At 48.4% G+C, this 14,560-nt stretch overlaps 1 protein-coding gene across 1 annotated transcript in view; it reads right to left on the reverse strand.

The window, feature by feature from the left end:
• Positions 1 to 205: 205 nt before the first annotated feature.
• The window catches only part of CEP55 (centrosomal protein 55), a 44,743-nt gene continuing 30,388 nt past the window's right edge, over positions 206 to 14,560 (reverse strand). Inside the window, exons 5-9 of the mRNA XM_038764734.1 lie at positions 8,279 to 8,429; positions 6,463 to 6,773; positions 5,902 to 5,973; positions 4,371 to 4,496; positions 206 to 457 (exon numbers count right to left, since the gene is read on the reverse strand). Of these exons, the coding sequence (XP_038620662.1) occupies positions 254 to 457; positions 4,371 to 4,496; positions 5,902 to 5,973; positions 6,463 to 6,773; positions 8,279 to 8,429 (864 nt within the window). The 3' untranslated portion in view covers positions 206 to 253. The remainder of the gene's footprint in view (positions 458 to 4,370; positions 4,497 to 5,901; positions 5,974 to 6,462; positions 6,774 to 8,278; positions 8,430 to 14,560) is intronic.

Here is a 14,560-nt window from a genome sequence, read left to right on the forward strand (position 1 = left end):
GGGTTGGGATGGGGGTGTATTTGGGTGGGCTGGAGACGGGCCTGCCCTCGGAGGGGCTGCCTGGGGTGCAGTGAGGACGGTGGACGGAGATTAGGGCCCAAGGGGTGGCCATTTCCGGGTGACATAATTGCCAAAGAGGAGATGAAGCGGCCCGGACAAACGTACATTTTTGGCCTACAATTGGAGCATTTTATACGATTCGAAAGCTAGCCTGCCGGCGGGGGAGATTAGCTGCCTGGAACAAAAGCAGAGTTTAATTTGCACAGTAATCAATGTGGGCTAAGAGTTCTCGGTGCTGGCTCGTCGGGTACTGCATTTGACACTTCGGACACTCCAAGAAGCTTTCGTCTAACAGGCTGGAACATCGCGCGGGGGTGACGGCATTTTTCAACTTGGCGTCCTGCTCTCCTTGGAACTGTTTTAGGGATTCCAGATGAGCGAAGTCACAGAGCTGTTTCTGAAAGAGAAAGTCTCCGGTGAATTGCGGCCTTTCGCTAACCCTCAGCTGCCACGTTCTTCTTCCCCTAAACGCGCTGGTTGGTGACCGCTCCCAAGGAGGTGAAGCTCAGAGCAGTATTAGAGACGTAATGCCGCTTCGTGTTCAATAGCCCAACCCTGAGAGAGGGGAGAGAGGCCGGGGTCTGTAATTCTCCGAGTCACTAATACTAACGTGTTCGGCGGCCCGAACGTCTGTGCTTTAGGGAGAAAGAATCAGCTGAAGAGGGGAGCAAGGAGGATTCGTTCCTGACTTTGGCCCTTTGTCACTGCTGAACTGTGGGAAGGACCGGCCCAGAGCGTAGCCTTCTTTAGAGATCACTGAAAATCAAGCTCCCTTACAACGCAGCGTGAGGGCGATGAGGGAAAGTGTTGGCTTGGTGTATGGCGTGGGGGGAGAGGATGAGGTAACGGTGATGCAGGCCTCGGGAGGCTGAGGTTGCCCAATGGACGATGAGCTAAAAGGACAGGAGAGAGGAGTCCGAGCGAAAGAATAGTTGAAGATGATTTCAACAACTGATACAGGGTTAAAAATCTGTAGATGAACCTCAAAGGCCAGCAAATACTGAAGAGCCAGAAGAGGAAACAGAGCAGATTAGGATAAGAAGGGATTTTGTCCATCGAAGAGGACCCTTGATCACAAAAACGATAATGAATGAGGAAGGGGTCGGAGAAAAATGAAATCATCCTCCATGTGTGGCCCGCAACGAAATATCCGGGAGACAGGTCTGAGGCGAGGATGCCACCGAGGGCGGGACTAGGGAGGGACATGGGGACAACGTGGCTCAGTGGAAAGAGCCCGGGCTTTGGAGTCAGAGGTCACGGGTTTAAATCCCGGCTCCGCCAACTGTCAGCTGGGTGACTTTAGGCAAGTCACTTCACTTCTCTGTGCTTCAGTTCCCTCATCTGTAAAATGGGGATGAAGACTGTTAGCCCCCCCCGTGGGACAACCTGATCACCCTGTAACCTCCCAGCGCTTAGAACAGTGCTTTGCACATAGTAAGCGCTTAACAAATTCCATCATTATTATTATCTTCGCTCAGCTGGACAGAGAGTCAGTTGCTGTGCCAGTGTGCGATACTCACGTGCAGCTGAATTCAGCCAAGTGCACAGTCCTGGGCAAACTGGGTCTTTCTTTGGGAAGACAAACCGGGGCTGAGAGAAGCAGCGTTTCCGTGAGCCCCCTCTCGGAGACCGACATAGGGGGCTATTCCGATGGAAGGAAATACCTAGCGACGGCGAAGAGGGAAAACCCTCCCGCATCCAAAATGATGCTATCTTGGATAACTAAGAGGTAGAGCATCTTGATGCCGTTTCCATTTAGGGAGCACGCACTGATGTGTGCGTAGAGGCAGGTGAGAAATCTAGTGGGGCCCACCCTTATTCCCCACCTCGGAGTCAGAAACACGCAGCTCCGAGCCCTGGTGATGGGAGGCTCCTGTGAATGATGAGAACCCCTGGGTCATGGCTCTGACCCAAGAGAGGAATGCCGGGATCCTCCGGACAGTGAAGGGGTGCCGGGGACACAGGGAATCCACGCAGTCCTACTGGGCAGCGAGGGGACGCAGTGAATCTGCACAGAGTTGCCGGGGAGAAAAGGGACACTGAATCCATGAAGGGCTTGGGGGGAGAGGGAAGAGGCGCTTTAAACCCTCACAGAAGGGAGAAGAATTTGGAAGTAGTGGCAATACTACTACTGGCGGCAATAGCCCGGGCCTGAGAATCAGAGGACTTGGCTTCTAATCCCATTTCCATCACCTGTTTGTTGGGTGTTGTAGGCAAATCACTTAACTTCTTTGTGCCTCTTCTAGAATAGGAGAAGGATTCGAGACCTGTTCTTTCTCCTACTTAGAAGATGAGTCCCATGTGGGACAGGGACTGTGTCTGACCTGATTATCTATCTACCCCAGCACTTAACACAGTGCGTGGCACATAGTAAGCACTTAAATGCTACAATCATCATTATCATTACCTGTTACTGGAAAACCGCTAGTCATAATAATAATGGCATTTGTTAAGCACTTACTATATGCCAGGCACTGTACTAAGCGCTGCGGTGGATACAAGCAAATCGGGTTGGACACAGCTCATTGTCCTACATGGGGCTCACGGTCTCAATCCCCATTTTACAGATGAGGTAACTGAGGCCCGGAGAAGTTAAGTGACTTGCCCAAGGTCACACAGTACAAGCAAATCGGGTTGGACGCAGCTCATTGTCCCACATGGGGCTCACGGTCTCAATCTCCATTTTACAGATGAGGTAACTGAGGCCCGGAGAAGTTAAGTGACTTGCCCAAGGTCACACAGTACAAGCAAATTGGGTTGGACGCAGCTCACTGTCCCACATGGGGCTCACGGTCTCAATCCCCATTTTACAGATGAGGTAACTGAGGCCCGGAGAAGTTAAGTGACTTGCCCAAGGTCACACAGTACAAGCAAATCGGGGTGGACGCAGCTCATTGTCCCACATGGGGCTCACGGTCTCAATCCCCGTTTTAGAGATGAGGTAACTGAGGCCCGGAGAAGTTAAGTGACTTGCCCAAGGTCACACAGTAGACAGGTGGCAGAACTAGGATTAGAACTCATGACTTTCTGACTCCCAAGCCCACGCTCTACAGTGGCTCAAAACTGTTTGCTGCCGAAGGGTGCCCAATGTTACTGAGGACATTGATAGTGTCTGACTGGTGAGCAGAGAATAAAGGGAAGAAAAAAAAAAGAGGAAAAGTGGAAATTGAAAAAGATTCCCCTGAAATTGCTGGCCCCACCCCAGGAAAGAGCTCTGGGCAGCCACTGAAATGGGGAATAAACGATTCCATTCAATATCTGTGATATTTGTTAAGCATTTGTGAAGTGTCAAGCCCTGTACAAAGCGCTGGAGTAGAGACAAGATGATCAGGCTGAGCACAAAGCATTCGCGGTCTAACTAGGATGGGGAGTGGATATCACATCCCTATTTTACAGGTGAAGAAACTGAGGCACAGAGAAGTTAAGTGACTTGCCCACGGTCACACGGCAGGCACATGACAGAGTTAGGATGACAACTCCTGTCGTCTGATGCCCAGGCTCTTTCCACTAGGCCCGGCTGCTTCTCTATTTACCAAACTATTAATATACGGTAAAAAAGTTATCCAAGCTTATTAGAGCTGGACCCCTACTCGATAGTCCTCCTATATCGCAGGGGATGCATTCTTGTAGATTACCACATTATGGTAAACTCATATTGCACTCATATTGCGTCACATGCAAACTCCTCACCATTTTATCTGACAGGGCACGGCACTGATGGAAGAAAGTTCCCTAATTCTGCCATTGCTTTCTGCATTATAGAAGAACTGACTCCCAGCACTTAGAACGGCGCTTTGCACATAGTAAGCGCTTAACAAATGCCATTATTATTATTATTCCAAAATAACTGCCTTTATCTTTTTAATTACTGGTTTTAATTCTGGAGCTAACTTGGAAGCACTCACATCTGTCCAGATTTCTCTTTCAAAAAAAAAAACTCCAAAGTTTTTAACGGTCAGTAGGCGAAAACACCCCAGCTGGGTCCCCTAATAAGTAACCAGTCCCTTAGAGAAGCGGCGTGGCTTAACGGAAAGATCACGGGCTTGGGGGTCAGACGTCATAAGTTCTAATCTTGGCTCCGCCACTTGTCAGCTGAGTGACTTTGGGCAAGTCACTTAACTTCTCTGCGTCTGTTACCTCATTAAGATAAAGCCTGTGAGCCCCACATGGGACAATATGAGAACCTTGTATCTATCCCAGCGCTTAGAACAGTGTTGGCACATAGTAAGCGCTTAACAAATACCACCATCATCATTATTATTATTATCCCTTTATGCTAACTGGTTTCTTTTAAACCCGGGAGGGCTTACCAAGGGTTCCAGACGTGTTATCTGCTCTCGGGCTCTTCGGAGCTCCAGGAGGACTTTATGCAGCTGCCGTTGCATGTTCTGACGATCAAGTTTTTCGTTTTCAAAGTCTGTAGTACAAGCCTGGATCTGGAAAAGGCAAAAGCTGTACATCCTTTGGGGATGGAGGGGAGCAGCCAGTTTGGTTTCGCTACCCGAATTCCGAACCAAATTTTCTGCTCCGTAAGAAGAGGGGACTCTGACCATTACGAGGTGGGGGGACTGAACTCATGCTTGTCAAGCCTCTAGAAAAGACTGTCAGGTGGAGGGAGGGTCTCTATACTTGGGCTCACCCCTCTTCAGGGCTGGATCTAACTCTCAGCCTCACCCTGGAACTGGACCAGATTCTCCCAGGAGAGTCCAAGTTCCAACCCGCACCCCCTAAGGAAGGCAGCCCCGGAAGAGCCTCTGGGATGACGTTAAGGTACTGGATGGGCTGGAATTCTTCTACTCTAGGATAGATTTATACCCATTTGTCCCGTCCAATGGACAGTCCTTTCTTCTGGGCACCCTCAGTTCCACACCGTGCCATTTCCCCTATCTGCAATTTACTTCAGCGCCTGACTCCTTCTAGACTCCTTGACTACTTATTTCTAGGGTATCATCCTCTCCCAAGCACTTAGTACAGAGTTCTGCACCCAGTGAGTGCTCAATAAACACCACTGACTGATCTTGGGTTCTCTAGCAGGACATTAGTCCCACGTGGAATAGATATGGGTCTATGCATCTCTTCTCTCTCAGATAGAGACAGGGTTGGGAGTGGAGGAGCAGGAGAAGAAAAGGTTTCTGGCACGTCTTCGCTATCAAAGGGTATCTGAGTCTAAGACTCAATCGCTGGGATGCTCTTAGGGGAAAATCCAAAATTTATACCTGGAGCCTCTAAAAGAAAGAATATTCAACCAGGGTGCACACTCCTAATAAGGACTATTTTTTTATGGTGCTTGCTAAGTGCTTACTAAATGCTCAGCACTGCACAGAGCACTGGGGTGGATACAAGGTAATCAGGTTGAACGCAGTAAGGGAGGACGTTTTAGTCTCCATTTTCCAGATGAGGTAACAGGCACCGTGAAGTGAAGTGACTTGCCCAAAGTCATACAGCAGAGCAGAGCCAGGATTAGAACCCAGGTCCTCTGACTCCAGACCCAGCTCTTTCCACTAGGACGCATTGCTTCTCAAGTATTTGGTGGCTACGGGCAAAAAGGTCCTCTTAAGAACTCAACCCTACCTTAGCACGTGGTCAAATAAAGCGAGACATTTACTAAGAGATTCCTCCACACCAAGTTCTGGGGTAGATTCAAGATTGAAACTAATTCCCCATTCTACTTAGGGGAAGGATTCAATTCCTCCAGTGAAAGAAATCTTCCTAAAATAAAGTTTTTTTTAAAAAAACACCCTGCATCCATTCGTAAACATCCCCCACTAGGTTAACGCAAACCAAGAGGGAACTTTAGATAGTGGTGTTGACGTCCAAGAGGGAAGAGTTTCCACTGCATACCTGCTGCTCCATCCAAGTTATCCTCGTGTGCTCCTCTTCATGCTTTGATAAGCATGTGTACAGAAACTGTACCTGTAACACAGAAAAGAGACACCCCTCCAATATTATTCCTAAACGATTTTTGATGGCAACGTTCACGTTCAAGGTTCAAAATCATCACTGACTGTTTTACTTGGGATGGCTCCATTATTTGCCTACTGCTAATGATAATAATGACGACGATGGCATTTGTTAAGCGCTCACTATGTGCCAAGCACGGTTCTACGACTTCTGGATCACCAAGCCCGGCCTGGGTAACTGCCACCCATCCCTCACTGAGGTAGATGAGATAATCAGGGAAGATTCAGTCCCCGTCCGACACGGGACTCACAGTCTCCGTCCAAGTCCCTTCGCGGTGACCAAATCGGGACGCTCAACTTTCCTCTGAGGGTCAACACGGAACATTATGGATCCGTAAAAAGGCTACAGCCAAAGCAACGATTTTCTGCTCATTTAGCAATATATTTGCGTTCTCAAGGCGATTTAATTCGGGAGCAGCCTGGCAAACCATTCAGGACTCACCTGAGATAAGAGTTCTTCAGATCTTTTCTTTTCTTCTTCCAGTTTCCTTCTGGAAAGTTCATTTTCCTTCTTCAGCCTCTGTATTTTCTCCATCTTACTCTGGTCTTCCAGAGTCTGGACATCTGCCTCTCTTTGCGAGTACAGGCGGTGGCTTAAATCGCACACCTCCTGCTTGGCTGCTTCATATTTCCTTTGAAATTCATTAAGATCGAACCTCAGTTGCGTGACGGTTTGCCGTTCCACTTCCAGATCCCTTTTCGCAGCCAGGAAGAGTCGGTCATAGTACTTTCGCTTTTCCTCCGACAGATAACCTGGCAGAAGAGACAGAGATCCATTCAGGGGTTTCTGGAGGATTCCCATCTGGCTGGTTCTTCTATACCTGAGAAGAAGCGGGAAAAATGGGACCACGAATGCTGGCTTCTTCTTCAACTCTCCTTTGGAAACGGAAGAGCTAAGCTGCCCCGCTAGGCCTCCAGGTAGATGAGATAATCGGGGATAGACCGCAGAAGTCTCGTCACTGCGGTAGACGAGATAATCGGGGAAGATTCAGTCCCCGTCCGACATGGGACTCACCGGCCCAAATAAGGGGAAGATGGGGTTTGAGACCGAACCCAGAGACTGGTTCCCTGATCCTGAAAAGTCCCGGGGCTCAGGTGGCCATTGTGGGGCGGGGCCCAGGTGGCCAATCGCCATCCCATCGAGGATTCATTCGTTCGGATGTATTGAGCGCTTACAGTGGCCGAAGCACCGTACCAAGTGCTTCGGTTCAACTTCGGAGAGGCGCACTGCCTGGAGGGTATTGGTGCCTGCTGATGGGAAGATTGACCCATCAATATACTGTGAGCCCACTGTTGGGTAGGGACTGTCTCTATATGTTGCCAACTTGTACTTCCCAAGCGCTTAGTACAGTGCTCTGCACACAGTAAGCGCTCGATAAATACGATTGATGATGACCCTCAGGAGTCCCTGTCTGGTAGGAGGAGGAAGAGGTAATAATAATAATAATGGCATTTATTAAGCGCTTACTATGTGCAGAGCACTGTTCTCAGCGCTGGGGAGGTTACACGGTGATCAGGTTGCCCCCCGGGGTCTTCACCCCCATTTTCCAGATGAGGTCACTGAGGCCCAGAGAAGTGAAGTGACTTGCCCCGAGTCACACAGCTGGCAGTTGGCGGAGCCGGGATTCGAACCCATGACCTTTGACTCCAAAGCCCGGGCTCTTTCCACTGAGCCACGCTGCTTCTCAGCCTAGGCTGGGCTGGAGGCTGTCCCTGGGCTGGGCACTGTCATTCATTCAATCGTATTTATTGAGCACTTACTGTGCGCAGAACACTGTACTAAGTGCTTGTCCATGTACGGAAAGGTGCCAGGAGACGTGGCACGGCCTAGTGGGTGTAGCACAGTGCTTTGTACACAGTGAGTGCTCAATAAATACGATTGAATGAATGTAGCAAGGGACTAGGAATCAGAAGAACCTGGGTTCAAATCCCCCAGCTCCGCCACATGTCTGCTGCGTTATCTTGGGCTAGCCACTCAAGTTAATAATAATAATGACGATGGCATTTATTAAGCGCTTACTATGTCTGACGGTGTTTCTAAGAATAAGGGAAGCAGCGTGGCTCGGTGGAAAGAGCCTAGGCTTTGGAGTCAGAGCCTGAGAGAAAATCAATCAATCAAGCGTATTTATTGAGCGCTTACTGTGTGCAGAGCACTGTACTAAGCGCTTGGGAAGTACAAGTTGGCAACATATCCTGAGAAAAAGAGGGAGAGAGAGTGAAAGAAAGCGGGGAGAGAGAGAGAGAAGTGGGGTACGGACCTTCGGAATTGCCCTCTTCCGCTTTCTTTTGGAGGGGCTGGGCGACGGCTGCGGCCTGTTGTTCCAACTGGATGATTTTCGCCAGGAGGCTCCTTACGTAGACCTCTCGCTGCTGATCGTACTTCAGCCACTGCTGATTTTTCTCCAGGGCCTGACGCAAACAAGAAAAATACAAGACACAAAACGCGTGAGGATAGATGGGTTTCCCACGTCCGGCATTTCCGGGCTGCACCCGGCCTCCGAACCTGCAAAAATGCGGGCAGAGGAAAACGCGGCACTTAGTGCTCCGATCGATTCAATCAATTAATCAATCAATCGTATTTATTGAGCGCTTACTGTGTGCAGAGCACTGGACTAAGCACTTGGGAAGTCCAAGTTGGCAACATATAGAGACAGTCCCTACCCAACAGCGGGCTCACAGTCTAGAAGGGGGAGACAGAGAACGAAACCAAACATATTAACAAAATAAAATAGAATAGATATGTACAAGTAAAATAAATAAAGAGAGTAATAAATATGTACAAACATATATACATAAGATTCATCTTTCCATCCAAACCCTCTCCCCACCGGGACGCGTCCGTCACTGTAGAGACAGCCGTCATCACCCGGTATCACCGGCCTGTCGCCACCGCATCATCCTCCCCCCATCTCTCTCTTCTGAGCCGCCTGTTCCACCGGCCACCGAATCCTCTCAGTTTTAAACGTTCCCGACATCTCTAGACCCCGCCCTTACCTCTCCATCCTGGTCCAAATGCTTCTCATATTCCACTCACCTGCCTGCTGGCCCTCCCTGCCTCCAGGCCTCTCGCCACTCCCCACTTCCAATCGGCCGATCGGATCATTCCGCTAAAAAAGTCATTCGGCGGATCGGATCGTTCGGATAAAAAGGTCATTCCGTGCCCGTCTCCAGAGCCTCCGATGGCTCCGTGTTAAACGGAAACTCATTCATTCATTCAATTGTATTTATTGAGCGCTTACTGTGTGCAGAGCACTGTACTAAGCGCTTGGGAAGTACAACTCCTCACTGTTGGCTCAAAGGTCCCGTGTCAGATCTCTCTCTCCTCCCTTGCCTCACTGGACCTCAATCACATCCACCATTGACCCCTTATTCACATCCTCCCTGCTGCCTGGGGCTCCTTCCCTCTTCAAATGACGATGCCAACCTGTACTTCCCAAGCACTCAGTACAGTGCTCTGCACACAGTAAGTGCTCAATAAATACGATTGAATGAATGAATGATGATGATGAAGGCATTTATTAAGCGCTTACTATGTGCAAAGCACTGTTCCATGCGCAAGGCGATCAGGTTGTCCCACGGCGGGGGAGCTCCCAGTCTTCATCCCCATTTTCCAGATGAGGTCACTGAGGCCCAGAGAAGTGAAGTGACTTGCCCCAAGTCACCCAGCTGACAGTTGGCAGAGCCGGGATTTGAACCCCTGACCTCTGACTCCAAAGCCCGGGCTCTTTCTGCTGAGCCCCGCTGCTTCTCAGCTGACAGGCCATTTTCTCCCTCTTCAAAACCCTACTAAAAAATCTCTCCTCCATGAAATCCTTCTCTAATTAACCTCCCATTCATTCAACCGTATTTATTGAGTGCTTATTGTGTGCAGAGCACTGTACTAAGCGCTTGGGAAGTACAAGTTGGCAACATGTAGAGATGGGCCCTACCCAACGACGGGCTCACAGTCTAGAAGGGCTGCCATCCCGCCAGTCTATCCATCCTCCCTTCTGTGCCATCTGTGCCCTTAAACTTATTCCCCCTAAGACTTTGCTACCCCTTCAGCACTTATATGCACCCAACATTATCAATCAATCAATCGTATTTATTGAGCGCTTACTGTAGGCAGAGCACTGTACTAAGCGCTTGGGAAGTACAAGAACATTATATTCTTACTTCCCATTTACTCGCCCCCACTCCCATCCCACTAGATTGTAAACTCCTTTTTGGTTTTTAATGGCATTTGTTCAGCACTTACTGTATGCCGGACACGGGAGGAGGGAGGAGGATTTAATCTCTACGTTACAGATGAGGAAATGGAAGTCCAGAAGAGTTAAGTGACTTGCCCAAGGTCACACAGCGGACCTGACCCTAACCCTAACCCTCCAGTCCATGCCCATTCCATTAGGCCCGCGCTGCTTCTCCTTGATGACGGGGATTACATCTACCAGCTCTACTGTTCCGGGTTCTCCTTAGTGCTTCGTACGGTGCTCGGCACCCAGTTAGCACTCAAATACACAGCCTCTAGACTGTGAGCCCGTTGCTGGGTAGGGACCGTCTCTATATGTTGCCAACCTGGACTTCCCAAGCGCTTAGTACAGTGCCCTGCACACAGTGAGCGCTCAATAAATACGATTGAATGAATGAAATACCATTGATCGGTTGATTCCTGCTCGCTAGGCTGTAGATATGAATAAGCAATGCACAGATAGACAAAGAAAATCAAATCAAATCAAATAGAGAAGCAGCATGGCTCAGTGGAAAGAGCTTTGGAGCCAGAGGTCATGGGTTCAAATCCCAGCTCCGCCAACTGTCAGCTGGGTGACTTTGGGCAAGCTACTCTGCTTCGCTGTGCCTCAGTTCCCTCATCTTTAAAATGGGGATTAAGACTGTGAGCCCCCCGTGGGACAACCTGATCACCTTGTATCCCTCCAGTGCTTAGAACAGTGCTTTGCACATAGTAAGCGCTTAACAAATATCGGCGTTATTATCATTATTATTATTATTAAATCAGTGTGTCTTCTAAGAAACTAACAGAGGGTGAAGAAATGACCAGGAGTATTGTCATTACTGGATCCCAAATTCTTGGAAGAACAGTGGGCCGGTTCCCCTTCTGGACTTTCAGCCTCTTGATTAGGGATATCATCCAACACCCAGCAATGATTCTCTCGGCCAGGAACGTAACCCACATCCCTTCTGAAATTCCATGTGCTCACCACGTGCTGGGTGAAGAAGTGTTTCCTCAGTTGGTTTTGAACCTGACATCTTCCAGCTTCGCTGGGAATTCCTCACCCTAATGGTGGGGTGGGTTGCAGGGGGGAAGGAGGGATTGAGGGGGTTAGAGTGGGTCCACTGTAGAACGGCCCCAACTCTCAAGACAGCCCTCAGGCTGCTGAGGAAAAAGGAGAAAATCATCTCTGGGGAGGGAAAAATAAAACAAAAAAAAAACAAACCAAAAAATACAACGCAGAGATTTCCAATAAAGAAACGGATCTTAGCTAGGAAAAGGTGAAAAGCAGTAGATACCAAAGAAATCATCTTCAAGGAGACTCGAGTGTTTCCAAACCATTGTATTTCAGGTGAAATCTGGGCCACAGACCAAAAAAAAGGGAATGATCCAACAAAATAGGAGCGTGATTCATCTTTTATAACGGGGAAAGGTCACCTAACAGAACAGGGAAACTTCTGAAAAATAGCAGGCCAGGTGCAAATAAGAAAAAGGAGTCTGAAAAGTCCTTGGCTATGATAGCAAAGTTAATAAGCTGCACGGAAAGGATGGAAAGAGCAAGGGCTTGGCTTCTAAGCCCGGCTCTGCCAATTGCTTACCGTGTGGCCTTGGATAAGTCACTTAACTGCTCCGTGGCCCCGTTCTCCTGTTCTCTCTCCTACTTCAGACTGTGAGCCCCATGAAGAGCAGGGATTGTGTACAAACTAATTAATTTGTATCTACCCCAGCACTTAGAACATACATCATAAAAAAACTATTCTAAAAGCTAGAGGCCGACTAGGGATTGAGCGTAGGGATCGGTGACGATGGGGTTGAAAAGGAGCTAGCGAAGAGGCTTGATGAATTCTTTAGTTTGGTGCTAATCAATAATACTTCTTGAGCACCTCATTGAGTGTCTTCTATGTGTGGAGGACTGTACTAAGTGCTTGGGGATGCACAGTAGAATTAGCGGACCTGATCTCTGACCTTAAAGAGTTTGCAGTCTACCAGGGGGAGAAGGAAACGGTGTAGAAAAGGGACCAGATTTCCCATCTCTTTTTACACATAATTTTACACATAGCTCCAACCCTAAAGTGGGACCTAAACTGAACTGTGGTCGGGGTGGGGAAACAGCTACGAATCTATGGTATTTATTGAGCGCCTGCTTGAGAGAGTATTCATTCATTTAATTCAATCGCATTTACTGAGCGCTTACTGTGTGCAGAGCACTGTACTAAGCGCTTGGGAAGTCCAAGTCGGCAACATATAGAGACGGTCCCTATTCATTCATTCATTCAATCGTATTTATTGAGCGCTTACTGTGTGCACAGCACTGTACTAAGTGTTTGGGAAGTACAAGTCGGCAACATACAGAGATGGTCCCTACCCAACTACAGGCTCACGGTCTAGAAGGGGGGGGGGGAGACAACAAAACAAAACATGTGGACAGGTGTCAAGTCGTCAGAATAAACAGAAGTAAAGCTAGATAATAATAATAATGATGATGGCATTTATTAAGCGCTTACTATGTGCAAAGTACTGTACTAAGCGCTGGGGAATTTACAAGATGATCAGGTTGTCCCACATGGGGCTCACGGTCTTAATCCCCAAATTACAGAGGAGGTAACTGAGGCCCAGAGAAATGAAGTGACACATCATTAACAAAATAAATAGAAGTAAAGCTAGATGCACATCATTAACAAAATAAATAGAATAGTCAATATGGACAAGTAAAATAAATAGAGTGATAAATCTGTACAAATATATATATACACACACACAACAGAGTTGGTAGAAGGGTTCCCTGCCCACAAAGAGCTTACGGTTTAGAAGGGGATACAGACATGGAGATAAATAAATTACCGCTATGTATCCAATCCTCTCCTGCGAATCTACGCCTTAATATGGCAGGAGAGTTTGCGTCGACGGATAAAGCTTAGAGCTACGCCACACAGGACTACCCGTGACGGAAAGGTCTAAGCTGAAGCGTTAAAGTTGATGCACCCGTGCTGGGCCGCAGCGGCACGGGAGTCAAAGTCAGATTCATTTCATTCAATCGTATTTATTGAGCGCTTACTGTGTGCAGAGCACTGTACTAAGCGCTTGGGAAGTACAAGTTGGCAACATATAGAGATCATCATCATCAATCGTATTTATTGAGCGCTTACTGTGTGCAGAGCACTGTACTAAGCGCTTGGGAAGTACAAGTTGGCAACATATAGAGATGGTCCCTACCCAACAGTGGGCTCACAGTCTAGATGACCAAGGGATCAAAATACTGAACAAAGGCAACGGCAGAGACTCAAGTTTTTACTGCGTGGAAGAAGGCAGCGGTAAACCACTTCCATTATCTTTTCTAAGAAAACCCTACGGATCCGCCTACCGGACTGACCTCACGACGGAAGGTGGGATGCTCCTGGCCCTGCCACTTCTCTGGCTGTGTGACCTGGGGCCAGTCACTTAACTTCTCTGTGCCTCAGCTATTCATCTGTAAAATGGGGATTAAGGCTGGGAGCCCCACACGGGACATGCACCGTGTCCAACCTGATTATTTCGTATCTACCCCAGCGCTTAATACAGTGCCTGGCACGCAGAAAGCACTTAACGGATATCAGAAAAGAAAACAACGCACACCCTTGGCCCCTTGCAGTCCCGAAAGGAGACAGCCCTCCGCCTGAGGTCGAAACAGCGAGGGGGATCAAATGAAAGACGGGCTTGTTTTAGGCTGCTGGTTGCCAGAGTGGTGAAAACCTCAGATAGACCTGTCATATCAATTCCTAAACAGGGAGTTGAATTTCCTGCTGCAGAAGTGAACTTGGAAGAAATCCAAGGGTGGTTCCCAGGAAGGCCTAGGGATCAGCATTCGAGGGATGGGGTGGCAGACCTCACTTTTAGCCCTTCTTGGAGTCAGACAGAACCCCTTCTCCCTTCAAAATAATAATAATTGTGGTATTTAAGTGCTTGCTATGTGCCAAGCAGCGTGGCTCAGTAGGAAAGAGCACAGGCTTTGGAGTCAGAGGTCGTGGGTTCAAATCCCGGCTCCGCTGATTGTCAGCTGTGGGACTCTGGGCAAGTCACTGATCTTCTGGAAAATGGGGATTAAGACTGTGAGCCCCAACGAGGGACAACCTGATCACCTTGTAACCTCCCCAGTGCTTAGAACAGTGCTTTGCACATAGTAAGTGCTTAATAAATGCCGACATTATTATTATTATTATATATAAGAATCAGGTTAGACACGGTCCCTCTCCCAACGGGGGCTCACAGTCTAAAGCGCTTAGTAGAGTGCTTTGCACACAGTAAGCAAGCAGCGTGGCTCAGTGGAAAGAGCCCGGGCTTTGGAGTCAGAGGTCAT

This window comes from Tachyglossus aculeatus, chromosome 22, assembly GCF_015852505.1.
Source record: "Tachyglossus aculeatus isolate mTacAcu1 chromosome 22, mTacAcu1.pri, whole genome shotgun sequence".
NCBI lineage: Eukaryota > Metazoa > Chordata > Mammalia > Monotremata > Tachyglossidae > Tachyglossus > Tachyglossus aculeatus.